Here is a 16,843-nt window from a genome sequence, read left to right as displayed (position 1 = left end):
ACACCAAACCGCTACAAATGGTTCAAAATACGGCAGCCAGAATTCTAACAAATACAAGGAGAAGAGAGCACATCTCCCCAATCCTTAAAGATTTACACTGGCTGCCATTCCATTTCAGAATTCTTTATAAGTCAATCACCATAATCTACAAATCCATACAACAAATCACTCCTCTCAACCTACAAATCCCTTTCATAAAGCATACATCCTCCAGACCCATAAGAGAGTTCTACAAAGAGTCTCTACAAGTACCGCCTTCCAAAACGTCCCTCCACATAAACTTACAGAGATAGGGCTTTCTCCACAGCAGGACCCACTCTTTGGAATTCCATACCAACGGAACTTAGACAGGAACCCTGCTTACTGACATTCAGGAAAAGACTTAAAACATGGCTTTTCAAACAAGCCTTCCCAGACTCAGATTAAAAACATTTCTATCCGATATTCAACCTCCAAGCAACATCTTTCTTATTATAACCATCCTGGTAACCTACCCCTAAGCATTATAAACATTCAGAATTTTCATTACTTATGATTTATTCTTTATTGTTAAAAATTACATATTTATACTGAACAATTCATTGTAAATCACTCACTTCCATTATTGGAAATTTTACCCATTCTACGGGTTTACACACTATGTTAAAGTTACTATCTTTTCTTCTTCTTGCTCCTAGTTGTACGACTCCTTGTTTATTGTAACTGCATTTATATTTTGTATTGTTCATATTATCACCCCATTGTTTACTGTAAACCGGCTTGATGTGATATTATCACGAATGCCGGTATAGAAAAAATTAAAATAAATAAATAAATAAATAAATGATGTATAAGAAATCACCATGAATTGTGTTTTAATTGAAGAATAAAATGAAACAAAATACTCAGAAAATATGCTAAATATTGTTGTTGTTGAGGTTTTATTGAGTTTATTCACTGTATTGAAATGTCTTAATAAATATAAGAAAATGCTCAAAACTATTTTTTGGATGTGCGTTTAAAAGACATTGATGGATGATGTTTACCGTATTTTCTGAGTGTTTTGTTTTATATTATTTTAGTCTTGCATGAACACACATTCCACAGTGATTTATTATAAATCATTTATATGTTGTGAATATATTTTGGTGGTAGTTTTTTGGTATTTGCTAATTCAGATCTCTTCCCCATAGAATAGTAGACCACCTTTGTGTATTAAAAATTGTAAAAAGTCAGCCTTGATGACAAACATGCAGATACGCCAGGTATGCCGACCATTGCTATTGTACAGGGGGGCGCATATCAAATGTTTCCACGGTTTTTCTTTTCATGTCATTATCCCTAGTTATTTTTATTTTCTCTTGTTTGTTTGTTTCATTTTGTTTATTTAAAATAAAAAATTACAAAATGAGGAAAAAACATCAGAAAATGGCATTGGGTCCAGGTCCCTCTCACCGATATCTGCAGAGTCCAAAAGGGGCAGGAGCAATCCTCAGTCCCTCCTGCCTCACCGGTCCAGATATCAGAATGGGCTGGTACGCACTGGAGTATGGCCGGCCTCAGGCCTGGCTAGTGCTATGCTGAAATACAGGAGCCACCGGAGATCACTCTTGTCCTACGTAGATTTTGGAGACCCCACAGCTGGGGTAAAATTTGGGTAGGGTTTCCAGGGAGGGGGGGGCGCTTGGTTTGTGACTTTTAGTGGTGTAAGGTTTTGGGGGATTTTTGGTGGAGGCTCAGGCTGGTTACTGGCTACTGAGCTAGAGAACACAAGAAAATGAAAACCAAATAGAATTTAATTCATTTTTCTTTCATTTTCAAAACAGATTGAACTTTGAAATGTAATTGAAATGAAAGCACAACCCTACTACTTTACAATGTATTGATTAACTGCGCTCTAAGAGCAAACTTTTGAAAGAAGAATCTTTGGGTGCATATCAAGCAAATGAAGTAAAACCATAAAATAAACATATTTTACATGTTTTTCTAGGCATACTTTCAGGAATCCAGATCAGAGCATATTGGAGAACAATTACTGCCGAAATCCTGATAATGATATACATGGCCCATGGTGCTACACCGAAAACCCAATGATCCCCTGGGACTACTGTGCCATTTCACAATGTAAGCTCTAAACTTTCTTGTTTTACAAGTCTACAACTTCAGAGTCAGGCAGTTATGGCTCTTCTCTGGCTGTAATAACTAACCGGACGTCTTAGATGTCACACATCAAACCAAAACCTTGTGAACATAAGAAGTTACCACACTGGGTCAGACCAAGGGTCCATCAAGCCCAGCATCCTGTGTCCAACAGTGGCCAATCCAGGTCACAAGTACCTGGCAAGTACCCAAACATTAGATAGATCCCAGGCTACTAATGCTGCCAACGAGCAGTGGCTATTCCCTAAGGGGAAGATTTTAAAAAGTACGCACGCGGCCTACATTTGTGCACACTATCCGGCGCGCACAAATCTACGCCCAATTTTATAATACGCACATGTTATAAAATCCGGGGTCGGCGTGTGCAAGGGGGTGCACACTAGTGCACCATGCACGCGCCGAGCCCTCGGGAAGACCCGCTGGCTTTCCCCTTTCCTTCCCCCCACCTTCCCCTCCCTGTCCCGCCCCCCAGCCCGAAAAAACCAAAACATACCTTTATTTCACAAGTTATGCCTGCGCTGGCCAAACTGCCAGCGCGCGATCCCCCAGCCCAGCGGCCGTGGAGAGGCCTCTGGCCATGCCCCCGCCCTGGACCGCCCCACCCCACCCATGCCCCACCTCCGGACTGCCCATTTCTCCAAGCCCCGAGACTTACACGCGTCCCGGGGCTTTATGTGCGCTGCCGGGCCTTTTAAAAATAGGCACAGTGCGCTTAGGGCTTTGAAAATCTGCCCCTAAGTCAACTTGATTAATAGCAGTTAATGGACTTCTCCTCTAGGAACTTATCCAAATCTTTCAAAACCCAGCTATACTTACTGCCTTAACCACATCCTCTGGCAGTGAATTCCAGAATTTAATTGTACACTGAGTAAAAAAGAATTTTTGATGATTAGTTTTAAATGTGCCACATGCTAACTTCATGGAGTGCCCCCTAGTCCTTGTATTGTCTGAAAGAGTAAATAGCCTATTCACATTTTCTCATAGAAACATAGAAATGATGGCAGAAAAGGACCAAATGATCCACCCAGCAAGCTTATACTCATATCTGCTGCATTGTGCAGGTTACCCTTGTGCTTATCAGCAGAGAGCAATGATGGAGCTGCATTAATAGTATCAAGCCTTGGGCTAGATTCATCAAAATATTGCATGCAACAGGGGCATGTTTTATGGCAATAGCCTATTTATCACAATATGTGTTATCTTAGCACTTCACATAGCACACTTTATGGTAATACCTAACTTTTCAGGGTAAAATCACAATTAGTGGAGGGACAGACAGACAGACTATCTATAAGGCCCTTGTAGTAGTTAGCTATTCATGCCACTATAGGAGGCCCACCTAGTAACTTGAGGTGAGGTTTAGGTATTAGTGTAGGGGTTAAGGGCCACTTTGACATGCAGAGTGAGACATACGAACAGAATATGTGGTTCGTGCAGTTCGTGCAGTTAGTATAGCTGTGCAGTTAGTATAGCTGTGTTTAAAAAAGGATTGGATAAGTTCTTGGAGGAGAAGTCCATTACCTGATATTAAGTTCACTTAGAGAATAGCCACTGCCATTAGCAATGGTTACATGGAATAGACTTAGTTTTTGGGTACTTGCCAGGTTCTTATGGCCTGGATTGGCCACTGTTGGAAACAGGATGCTGGGCTTGATGGACCCTTGGTCTGACCCAGTATGGCATTTTCTTATGTTCTTATGTTCTTATATTGCACTCTTGTGAAGATTTGATGTCTTTCAGAGTGTGGAAACTCACGCAATGATGAGATTTATACAATGTTCTCTCAATCTAGCTTGATATTACCCAGGTAGAGAGTCCATCAAGCTAGGTTGAGAGAACATTGTACAAATCTCATCTTTGGGTGAGTTTCCATACTCTGAAAGACATCAAATCTTCACAAGAGTGCAATATTCTGTTCGTATGTCTCACTCTGCATGTCAAGTGGCCCTTAACCCCTACACTAATACCTAAAGCTCACCTCAAGTTACTAGGTGGGCCTCCTATAGTAGCATAAATAGCTGCTTACTATGATGCCACCCCCAGATGCACTCTCTCTCTCTCTCCCTCCCCCCACCCGATCTCAGTCCCATCTCCAGCCTAAAAATGCCCAAAACAGAATTTGTGAAAAATTGCAATTTGCATTATGGGCATATTCTATTATACCGCACAGCTTAATGCCAATGAAAAATGTGTAATTATTTTTGGAGTAAAAACTGTGCAATATTATGTGTTATGGCTTCGCACTTTGTGAAGTCAGCCCACTTTTATAAAATTCCTGTCCCCGACTCTGCTTCAATCCCTCCCCTTTTCAAAATTAGCATCACACAATGCGTTATGGTGCTTTTTGCATGCATTAAGATGTTTTTCACATGCGAAAACGCCATAATGCAAGTTGGAAAATGACCCCTCTTATTTGTTAAAGGTTGCAACTGCCATACCAGCAAGTTACCCCCAGTTACCCCCATGCACTCTTTCTTTATTTCCATCCTCTAGCCTTTAGGAATCCACAGTGTTTATCCCATGCCCCTTTGAATTCCTTCACTGTTTTCATCTTCACCACCTCCTCCAGAAGGGCATTCCAGGCATTCACAGCTCTCTCCATGAAGAAATATTTCCTTACATTGGTTCTGAGTTGTCCTCCCTGGAGTTTCATTTCATGACCTCTAGTTCTACGATTTGACGATTGTGAATTATTAAAACCTTTCAGATATCTGAAGGTCGGTATCATATCTCCCCTGCACCTCCTCTCTTCCAGGGTATACATATTCAGATCCTTAAGCCTCTCCTCATACGTCTTCCAATACAGACCCCTCACCATTTTGGTCACTTTTCTTTGGACCACCTCTATACTGTCTTTATCCATTTTGAGATATGGGCACCAGTACTGAACACAGTACTCTAGGTAAGGCCTCATCAAGGACCTGTTCAAGGGCATTATCACTTTTTTCTTACTGGTTATTCCTTTCTCTATGCAGCCCAGCATTCTCCTGGCTTTAGGTATTGCCTTCTCACATTGCTTCACTGCCTTCAGATCATTAGACCCTACTACACCAAGGTCCCTCTACCAGTCCGTGTACATTAGTCTTTCACCACCCATCACATAAAGCTCTTTCGGATTGCTGCACCCCATATATATGACTCTGTACTTCTTGGCATTGAATCCCAGCTGCCAAATCTTCGACCACTCTTCAAGTTTTCCTAAATCACTTTTCATTCTCTCTACTCCTTCAGGCATGTCCACCCTGTTGCAGATCTTAGCAGCATCAGCAAATAGACAAACTTTACCTTCTATCCCTTTGCCAGGTCACTCATAAAGATATTGAACAGAACTGGTCCCAAAACCGATCCCTGTAGTATTCCACTTAACACTGCTCTTTCTTCAGAGTAGGTTCCATTTACCATTACACTCTGTCTCCTATCAGTCAAGCAGTTTGCAATCCATACTACTAGCTTGGCATCCATTCCCAAGCTTCTCATATTGTTCACGAGTCTCCTATGTAGGAATGTATCAAAAGCTTTAGTAAAATCCAGCATTCTTCTCTAGTCACCCAATCAAAAAAATCTATCAGATTTGTCTGACAGGAGCAACCCACTGGATTGTAGATGGTTCACTATCCTTTCCTTCAGCAGAGTCTCCATCAATTTTCCCACCATCGAGGTGAGGCTGATTGGCCTGCAGTTTCCAGCCTCCTCTCTGCTCCCATTCTTGGAAAGTAGGACCACTACTGTTCTTCTCCAGTCTTGTGGCACCACTCCAGTTACCAGGGATCTCTTGAACAGATCATGCAGCGGACCCGCCAGCTCATCTCTGAGCTCCCTCAGTATCCTGGGATGAATCTCATCCAGCCCCATGGGTCCACTTTCAGTTTTCCTAGCTCTTCCCATACATTCTCTTCTGTATGCAGAGTTTTGTCTATTCCACCCCCATCCATAATCTTGTCAACTAATGAAGGTCCTTCTCCAGGGTCTTCTTTTGTTAACACCAATCTGAAGTATTTCTTTAATATTTTGACCATTTCTTCATTTCTCTTCAGATACTGATCTTTGTCACCTTTTAATTTCACTAACCCTCTTCAGACCTTTCTCCTTTCTCTGGTGTATCTGAAGAATGTTTTGTCACCTCGCTTTACCTCTTTGGCAATCCTTTCTTCTGCCAAACATTTTGCTTTCTTGATTACTTTCTTCATCTCCCTCAGTTTCACCAGATATTCTTCCCTGTGTTCTCTTTTTAGGATCCTTTATATTTCTTGAACACTGTTCTTTATTTTTGCCTTTATTTTATTGAGAACCAGATCAATTTCTTATTTCTCTTACTTTTTACTTTTGCCTTTGTAATTGCTCCTTTTAGTTTGGTCCACTGTTGCTCCACCTCTCTCATTTTCTCCCAGTCTTCTAGTTCTACCTCCAAGTACGTCCCCATTTCAACAAAGTCCATATTTTTAAAATTCAAACTCGGGTCTTCATGTGTCCTCTCTGTATCCTATTTGCAATATCAATCCATACTGTTTGATGATCATTGGTGTTCAGGTGGGCACCTACCCAGACATTAGAGACATTATCCCCGTTAGTGAGCACTAGGTCCAGTATAACTCCCTCCCTCATGGTTCCATTACCATTTGTTTGAACAGAGTCACTTGAAGGGCATCCACTATCTCTCTACTTCTGGTAGATTCTGCAGAAGAGATTCTCTAGTCTATATTCTGCAGATTAAAATCTCCAACAATCAACACCTCTCCCTTGTTTCCCACCCTCTGAATGTATTTGTCCAGATCTCTGTCTAGTTCTTCCATTTGAATCAGAGGCCTGTAAACCACCCCAGTAAAAATGGATGTATCATCTTTTTTTATGATGGCCCATAATCCTTCTTCTCTACCCCACATTCCTTGCAGTTTAGTTGCTTGGATATTGTTTTTGACATAAAGAGCTATTTCTACCCCTTTTCTGTCCTCTCTGTCCTTCCTTAACAAATTATAGCCCGGTATGGCCGTATCTCAATCATGAGACTCAGTGAACTAGGTCTCTGTAACAGCAACTGTCCAAGTCTACTTCCATCATTAAGGCTTGCAGGTCTAGGATTTTATTGCCCAGACTCGAGTATTTGTAGTCATAGCTTTCCAACTCATCTCCCTAGGATTGCTGCTCTTCTTAGTCACTTTTTCTGCTATTTTGAGCTGATTGACTTTGTTGTCTTCTCCCAATTCTTATATTGCTTGGGGGTGACAGAGAAATTTCATTGACCACCTCCTGCCATCCCTGTATTCTAGTTTAAATGCCTCATAATACATGCTCTGAATTTCTCACTTAGCATCCTCTTTCTGGCCAAAGACAAATATAGACCATCCTTACAGTATAACCTTTTACTGATCCACACTTCTCTGTCTACCAATGTAACCAAAACCACTTGATTTACACCAAGCTTTGATCCAAACATTGAATTTATCTATATAGCAGAGCCTTTCCTTCCCCTTTTTATGAACAGGTAATACTTCTGAAAAGGAAATGGTCTTTGCCATATGTCTAATCTTCATCCCTAGGGTTTGGAAATCTTTCTATACTGCAAGGATACCATGTCTAGCAAGGTCATTGGTCCCCAGATGGATGATAACATTGACACTTATTGTATTTATTTATTTATTGAGTTTTATATTTATTTATTTATTTATTTATTTATTTATTTATTTATTTTTAATTTTTATATACCGGAATTCCTGTATACAATACAAATCAATCCGGTTTACAAGTAACGAAAAGGTTGCCCTGGTCTGGGAGGTTAGACCAGGGTTTTTTTTTACATGGAACATTGAACAATAACAATCAGCCATTGAACCTTATTACAACTATTTAACCTTATTACAATGAACATTGAAAGTAATAATAATTATATTTAACAAATTTAACAATTAACAAAACCTTAACCGTGTAATGAATAGTATGTGTGAGTGTGTTATATACCATCATTTGGTAATGCCATCACAACGGTTTACATATTTCAACAGGGGATAAAAAGGTTACATATTTTCATAAAGGGGGATCTAAGTATAGGCAACATCATCAGGGTAGAGGTAGGGTAGATGTATAGAGCCAGGGTGGGAATAGATACAGTCAGGTTAAAGTACAGCAGGTAAGGTAAAGAGGGGCGATGTAATAATGTGGAAGTTAACAAGCTAAGGGAACATATGAGTTATCAGCTGGAGGTGGTTCGGAGTATTGTTGTCCATGGAAACTGAGCAAGTTAAAGTTCATTTGGGAGTTCAGTTGCTGAGGTATTGTTGTGAGAGTTTGGGTGTCATTGTAAGCTTTGAAGAAAAGCCACGTTTTCAGATCCTTTTTAAATGTTTTTAAGTTGGATTGCATTCTAAGTTCCCATGGGATTGAGTTCCATAATTTAGGGCAGGCGATGGAGAATGCTTTTTCACGGGTTGTTGATAGTTGAGCTGATCGGACAGGGGGAATTCTCAGAACATAAGAACATAAGAAAATGCCATACTGGGTCAGACCAAGGGTCCATCAAGCCCAGCATCCTGTTTCCAACAGTGGCCAATCCAGGCCATAAGAACCTGGCAAGTACCGAAAAACTAAGTCTATTCCATGTTGTCATTGCTAATGGCAGTGGCAACTGCCGAGACTGCTGCAGAGACTATAGCAGGAATTGATCTAAGTTAGTCAAATTTTCTGTGCTACTGTAGTTCACCTCATCAGCCTGGATAACAGACACAAATAGGTGGTTAATAGAACTACCTGGATTACTTTCCTGTGAAAGGATACATCAGAGATTCAATTAATTCAGCCTGTAGTGAATAGAAAAAGGTGTGCAAGTTGCCCTCTTGCAAATCTGCTTGGGATGCTTCTGGTTTTTTTTCTGAGACACGTGGTCATAGCTTGACTAATTCTGGCACCTGATCCATCTGGAATAGAATGGTCTTAAAGAAAGACAATCATACTGGTCACACCCAACATGAAGAGATGACCTGACTTTGAAAGCCTTTTGTTCTGTCCAAGTAATATTTTAGCACTCTCAACATTCAGAGTATGGAAGAGTGTCTTGACTTGGATTCAGGTCTAAAGTAGGCCGTGAAGTCTCTTGATAAATATAAAAATTAAAATTAGTTATCAGAATAAAACAAAACTTGGCATTTCTAAGAATATGATGCAAAATTTAACATCTTGGATTTAAGAAGTAAAGCTACCATTTTGGAAACCACCACCTGTCTCTTCCCAGACCATAAACTTTAGATGAAAAAAAAAAAAAGTCTGGATGCCATCCTATGAGGCTTTGTTGGTGCAGACAGAACAGACTTATTATAGGAGGATCCGCTAAACTGAGAAACAGTTGACTGGGCCAAGTATAGAGTAATTAGAATCACCTCCACCTTTGAAGGTCATGTCTTGAGTACTGATGAAATTACACTCCATGCAACGAACAGAAAAAAAGTTCTTGTTGCAATGGAAAAACATGTATCGTCTCCAATAGGAAACATTTCTCTGTGAAACCAGTCCAGTTTCTCGCTGTGGTTCCAGACCATCAAATCTAGCCTGGGGCTCCCTCAGTTGGAGCCTATTGAAATGAAGATCAGGTTCCGATGCCTTGGATTTAGAGTCCTTTTGCTCACTCGATGAACAAATTATCCTTCTCTCAGTTTGCTTTGAGGCAAAGTTCTATTTCTTTCTTCTGCCATAGTAACAATCTGTCCAGTTGTTTCTATTGCTCTAGCTAAGGACAGAACCACAACATTGGATATTCAATCTCATTCATTCAAAAAGTCAGTTGGTCTCACCGTTGGGCTTGATGGAATTCACTTGCCATTTTCCAGAACTCCAAACTCGGAAGCTAATAAAACAGCAGCCCGGATCAACTTGATGCAGAGATTGGGAAGCAGACTATTATCCTACCTTCCTCCACCACACACTTGTGTATGCTGCAGCTGAGTATTGTGTCTATGCCTGGGACAAGAATACATATACATTAAAGATGTACATTTGAATCCAGAGATGTGAAAGCCCTTGTTGTTTGAAAGTAGGTTTCATTGAGTCATGTGAGGAATGAGATTAATAATTGACCAGTTTAGTTGATCTATATGTATTAATTTGTGTGTGATATTCAGGGTTTTATATTCTATACATTATTTAATAGGTAACCAGTGTAGGGAAATAAGGATGGGAGTAATGTGTTCATGTTTTTTAACGCCTTGATTCTATACTTTATTCTGTAATTGCATTGACTATCTGGTTGGCATTTCTACTAGCTGAGAAACCTGGAAGGCATTTAACTGTTGTGTCTCCATCAAAATGATCACCCAAATTGGTTCCTCTGATGACAGAGTCTACCAGCAGAAGCAGCTTCCTTTTATGACCTTTGATAATGTTTAGGGGTTTCTGGGTACACAGGGTGACTACATCCCTTTCAGATATCACCTCATTTTCTATTCCTGGAGCTTTTTCATAATCCAATGTAGAAAATGTATCATATAAGAGTAATAGTGGGGAGACTGGGTGTCTTTTCATCATAGGCTTTATTCTACAAGAGCCCACTGTAATCCATTTATTCCTGGGTTTCTGAATCCTGGAGGTCAGACTTCTCTGTGGCATGGGGTTGGATATTCAAGATACTGCACAGTTAGGGAAATTGGGTGTCTTATAGTCACATATCTGGTTCTACCAGAGCCCATTGAAAAAACATGTATTCATGGGTTTCTGAATCCTCTGTGGGAGCTGAGGGAGATAGTCTGGATTCTGCCTGGGAGGGAAGGTTTTCTGGAACTTGAGCAATTCCTCTTTCAGACAGCCGAAAGTAATTTGGACGTCTCCGAAAGTCAAGCCTTGGGACATAAGCACCACAATTATTACACTCTTGTAGATATCAGCCTTTTTTAAATTAATAAACACCACTACTTAAACAGACTTGCAATATCAATACTTGGAAAAATAGAGAGATTCCAAAGTGTGCAATACAGAAATGCAGAAGAATATCACCAAGAAAGGAAACTATGATATTGCTAACTTTAAATTTTTAAGCTTAACCGGCCACAAGAACAGGTGGCAATGTGTGTTTTGCATGCACTGCCTCCATTGTATGCAAATATATCTCATGCATATTCATTGTGGATATCCTGAAAACCTGGGCTGTTTGTGGCACTGGAGGACTTGAGTTTGCCATCCGTGGTTTATAGTATCACAGGCAGAAGTGATGTCCAAAAGCACCAGAAAGAAATAATGCCAGAATCAAAACCATATTGAAATACTTCAAAGTTGGAAATATGAAGGATCTTGGTATTGTAAGCTGCTCTGAGGCCAAACTGGAAGTTGTTGAGAAAGCTATTACCATCAGTCCTAATCCTATCAAGACAGTACCTTCAATTTAATATCTAAGTATGGCATATTTTTAAGAATCAAAGATTGAGACCCAAATATAATGCAGATCCACTATAATGACATTAGGACATTTCATTAATAGCTAAAGTACAAAACCATGCTTTTTTATTTATTTAAAAATATGTGTTAATCTTTTTATAGATTTCAATAAATCTCCCAAACTGATGTACAAAATTAAAGCATCACGTTACAATACATAAAAACTAAATAAAACTAACACATAATGTTACAACATAAACATCGGCACAACTGGAGCATTCACTATCACAATTAAAAACAATTTCTGGTCCTCCAGTCTTCTTAGCCACCATCCTCCTATACCCCATAATCATCAACATTTTTCTGAACTCCAGAGAGCCTCTTATACTCACAAGAGAACACTTTTCTCCTAGTCTCTATGAAGTTCACTTCTTTCAGAGAAGAAGTGTCTTAAAAGGTGTCCTGAGATGAATGTTATGTTTTCCTTGGGTATATTGTCTATACAATATACAATCAAAAACTCTAATATAATGCTATTCTGTACGCATGCAGAACTTCCTCAGCCTGCAAGCTAAGTTTAGAGCTTAGATCCCTCTAAATTGTGAAGGAGTAACCTAGTGGTTAGAACAGTAGGCTACAGACCAGGGTTTTCCTTATAACCTTAGGCAAGTCAGTTCACCCTCTATTACATCGGTACAAACTAACAGGTCAATTTTAAGAGTGTTTTTGTGTAAAAATGACCATATATGTATATATTTGGGCTGCCCGCGAACAACACGGATTTTAAAAAGCTGCAAAGTATGCGCATATTTACTCGTGTGAGTGTAAGGAATAAGGGGGCAGAAAAGGGGTGGGGCTTGGGCGTTCTTCAGTGTGGCCAAGACTTACGCGCATAACTCCACATTTTAAAAATGGAACCTGCAGCGCGCGTACGCTAGATATCTGCGTAACTTTACTGCTGCTCCTGATGAGAAGCAAGTCTGTAGATCTCAAGTTTTAGGGCTTATGGAACAGGGTGAGGGGTCTGGATCAACTGGGGGGTGTGCAGGATGAAGAACCAGAGGGGGTCTGAAAGATCTCGCTATTAACTGGACAAATTGGTGGACTAATTGCAAAACTGGGAATGTGCTTTGTGCGATCATGTTTTCAAATTCGCTTACATACGTGCATAAAAGCTGACAAGATCCTATGGAAGACACACATGTGTTAGCTGTGCTCAAGTAACCTCTTACAATTAGGAGTAGTGCATTTTAAAACATATGCATGCAAGAGTGTATGCAGTTAAAAATTCCAGCACATCCTCGCTTGCACACTGATACGTGCATGTAGGGGTGCATGCACACTCATTTCAAAACTGACCTCAGATTGTAAGCCCTCTAGGGAAAGGGAAATACCTACAATACTTGAATGTAATCCACTTTGAAGTGCCAAAAATCAGATAAATAAATAAGAAGCAGTTATCATCCACATCTGGTTTTCATGTTCATTAACTGCATGCTGTTATGACACAATGCAGATAGTACCTTATAGACTAACCAATTTATTGAGAATAGAGGCCACTTCATCAGATGCATTCTGTTATATTTCATTTCATTTTTTCATTTATTACTATTTTATATACTGCTTGTAAAAAAAAATTATCCAAGCAAATTAACATTGATAAAACATCCATGATTAAAACATTATAAAATAGCATGAAGTGGTAACAGTAAAATTAGGCATAGGATAGACAAAGCAAAAATAAATAACATCAAATAAAACAGCACCAAATTAAAAACAAACAACTTAGAGAATAGCCACTGCCATTAGCAATGGTAACATGGAATAGACTTAGTTTTTGGGTACTTGCCAGGTTCTTATGGCCTGGTTCGGCCTCTGTTGGAAACAGGATGCTGGGCTTGATGGACCCTTGGTCTGACCCAGTATGGCATTTTCTTATGTTCTTATGTTCTTAACTGCAAAACTTGAAATGGTCAAATCTGCACGTGAATGTAATAATCATTTTCTACATTAGGTGCACTTTAAACAAATAAAACGTATGGACAATTCAATGGAATATATTGTAGCAATTTTCCAAAGCTCACTTCCATAGGTAAAGTGCATTTACACAGTTTTAAGTGTGTAAATCGTTTTGAACATTAGCCTCTGAGGTTGTATACTGGTGGGGATCAGCAATTAAATGCCCGAGTAAAGAACCTTGCTTTCATGGCCTTCCTGAATTTTAGAAAGCCCAAATTGTATTTTATTTATTTATTTAAAATCTTTTCTATACCGTCGCTAAGTTATATACCATTGCAACGGTTTACATGTAGGCACGTATTTAATGTAGGTAAAAGTGTACTATAGTACATTCTAACAGGTTTACATGTAGGCACATATTTAATGTAGGTAAAAGTGTACTATAGTACAATCTAACAGGTGCTGTCAAAGGTTCGGTTACAATATATCATTAGACAAAATAATTTTTAGAGAAGTGGGTCATGACCGAGTGTACTGAAAGTACTTTTACGGGTAAATTTATCATACATAGTGTTATCAATATGCTAGTTGTGATGTGGGGTTCATGTCTGCTGGAAGGGCATTTCCAATTTCTGGATCCTGATAACTGAAAGAGGCTTCTCAGGTACCTTCTAATCTGAGAACTGATGGTGGGAAAAGCTGAAGGAAACGTTTCTGAGAAGAGCAGGAGTACAGGGAACAGCCAGGTAGAAAGGGATTCGAAAGTGAAAAGCCTGAAAAACAATTTTAAACAGATGCAATAAAGGACCTGAAACCAAAGTAATGATTGCAAAAGTGGAGTTACATGATCATATTTCCTAAATCCGAAATGACTTTAGCTGCCTTATTCTGCAGAAGTTGTAAACGTAACTGAGAACAAGGAAGACCCAGATGAGAGAGCTATGCTGGTTGATTTTTGCTATGAGAAATGCGAGGATCCAAAGGTGATCTTAGATGACAGATGTATCTATAACCCCCATCCTGGGGTGCTGATTGCACTCTAATGGGGCCATAAAATAATTTAGAGTCTCTTTGGGGCTGGAACCACACGTGGCTAGCTAGTCACAGTCTCTTACCCCCAGGGTCTGGATTCTTTTGTTGGTAGGGGGAAAGATTTCTCTTTCAGGGCCCAGAGTGACAGGAGTGACTTCTTGTATCTCTGATTCTCTGGGAGAGGGGCAATTATCCTTCCCTGTGTGTGCGGTAAGTGCCAGATAATACACTGGAGCCATTGATTTAGTGACCAAAAATAAACACTTTACTGAAGGGTAATCAGATGAAATATGGCACAAAACCTCAGTACTCAGCACCACAGCTTTACTCTTTAGTCTTTTGCCTCTGTCTGTGCAGGGTCTCGATTCCCAGAGCCAGGGAAACATCCACCCTCCAGGGCTTGGCTAAGTGGAGCCCCCAGGTGGACAGGAACTGTAAAATGGAAATCATAGTCTCAGCACAGAAAGTCACAATCCTCTCTCTCCCCAGGGGTGAAGACTCCAGATGGGTGTCCTCAAAAAGCTCTTCCTCACTGTTAGTTGTTTGTTCTTTGCCTTTCTCTCACTTTGTTGAATCACTGATGGGAAGTAGGGATGTGAATCGTTTTTTGATGATTTAAAGCAATCGTCAGATATATTTTAAATCGTCAAAAATCGTTAGAGCCGCGATACAATAACAATTCCCCCGATTTATCGTCAAAAACTCGTAAATCGGGGGAGGGGGGAGGGCGGGAAAACCGGCACCCTAAAACCCACCCGACCCTTTAAAATAAATCCCCCACCCTCCCGAAGCCCCCAAAATGTTTTAAATTACCTGGGGTCCAGTGGGGGGGGTCCCGGCGCGATCTCCCGCTCTCGGGCCACGGCTGCGTTAAAAGAAATGGTGCCGGTGGCCCTTTGCCCTTACCATATGACAGGGCAAAGGTAGCGCCGGCGCCATTTTGATTCCTGTCACCCGACGTCACGAGTGCAGGAGATCGCTCCCGGACCCCCGCTGGACCCCCATGGACATTTGGCCAGCTTGGGGGGGCCTTCTGACCCCCACAAGACTTGCCAAAAGTCCAGCGGGGGTCCGGGAGCGACCTCCTGCACGCAGGCCGTATTGCCAATATTCAAAATGGCGCTGGCGTTAATTTTGCCCTCAATATGTCGACATAGTGAGGGCAAAAGTAGCGCCGGCCGTATTGCCAATATTCAAAATGGCGCCGGTGCTACTTTTGCCCTCAGTATGTTGACATACTGAGGGCAAAAGTAGCGCCGGTGCCATTTTGAATATTGGCAATACGGCCCGGGTGCAGGAGGTCGCTCCTGGACCCCCGCTGGACTTTTGGCAAGTCTTGTGGGGGTCAGGAGGCCCCCCCAAGCTGGCCAAAAGTCCCTGGGGGTCCAGCGGGGGTCCGGGAGCGATCTCCTGCACTCGTGACGTCGAGTGACAGGAACCAAAATGGCGCCGGCGCTACCTTTGCCCTGTCATATGGTAAGGGCAAAGGGCCACCGGCGCCATTTCTATTAACGTAGCCGTGGCCCGAGAGCGGGAGATCGCGCCGGGACCCCCCCACTGGACCCCAAGTAATTTAAAACATTTTGCGGGGCTTCGGGAGGGTGGGGGATTTATTTTAAAGGGTCGGGGTGGGTTTTAGGGTGCCGGTTTTCCCGCCCTCCCCCCTCCCCCGATTTACGAGTTTTTGACGATAAATCGGGGGAATTGTTATTGTATCGCGGCTCTAACGATTTTTGACGATTTAAAATATATCTGACGATTGTTTTAAATCGTCAAAAAACGTCATTTCTTCACGGAGAGGGTGGTGGACGCCTGGAATGCCCTTCCGGAGGAAGTGGTGAAGACCAGAACTGTGAAGGACTTCAAAGGGGCGTGGGATAAACACTGTGGATCCATAAAGTCAAGAGGCCGCCAATGAAGAGTGGGTGACTCGCCAGAATGATGGCTACTGCCTGGAGACAATACCCTTATTCAATAAACATACACATGGTTACTGTGACTCCAACATCACTCTAAGCTTCAACAGCAAGAGGAAATGTGGAAAAAAGGATTTGCACTCACAAAGAGGGGAGTAGCTGGCTTGTTACGGCGGTTACTACCCCAAACCAAATATCCAAATTACTACCTCCACCTTCCTCTATTCCTGATGCCTTTCAACTAGCTTGATCACTCCATTCTTATACTTCACTTTCAATGCATATCCAGCATAGTTCTCTGCTTCAACAGCAGGGGAAAAGAAAAACTGTTACTTCACACATCCAGCAGAGCTCTCTGCTTAAACGGCAGGGGAGAAGAAAAAACTGATACTTCACGCATATCCAGCATAACTTCAATGGCAGGGGAGAAGAAAAAAGGATTCACACTC

At 41.1% G+C, this 16,843-nt stretch overlaps 1 protein-coding gene across 1 annotated transcript in view; it reads left to right on the top strand.

Annotated features, from left to right (window-relative positions):
* LOC115098991 (hepatocyte growth factor-like) overlaps positions 1 to 16,843 on the top strand; it is a 141,545-nt gene that overhangs the window by 53,806 nt on the left and 70,896 nt on the right. The window contains exon 9 of the mRNA XM_029616202.1: positions 1,970 to 2,103. Coding sequence (XP_029472062.1) covers positions 1,970 to 2,103 — 134 coding nt within the window. The remainder of the gene's footprint in view (positions 1 to 1,969; positions 2,104 to 16,843) is intronic.

This window comes from Rhinatrema bivittatum, chromosome 9 (assembly GCF_901001135.1).
Source record: "Rhinatrema bivittatum chromosome 9, aRhiBiv1.1, whole genome shotgun sequence".
In the NCBI taxonomy this organism is placed as follows: domain Eukaryota; kingdom Metazoa; phylum Chordata; class Amphibia; order Gymnophiona; family Rhinatrematidae; genus Rhinatrema; species Rhinatrema bivittatum.
The sequence above is the reverse complement of the archived record's forward strand: the minus strand, read 5'-3'. Positions and strand labels throughout refer to the sequence as shown.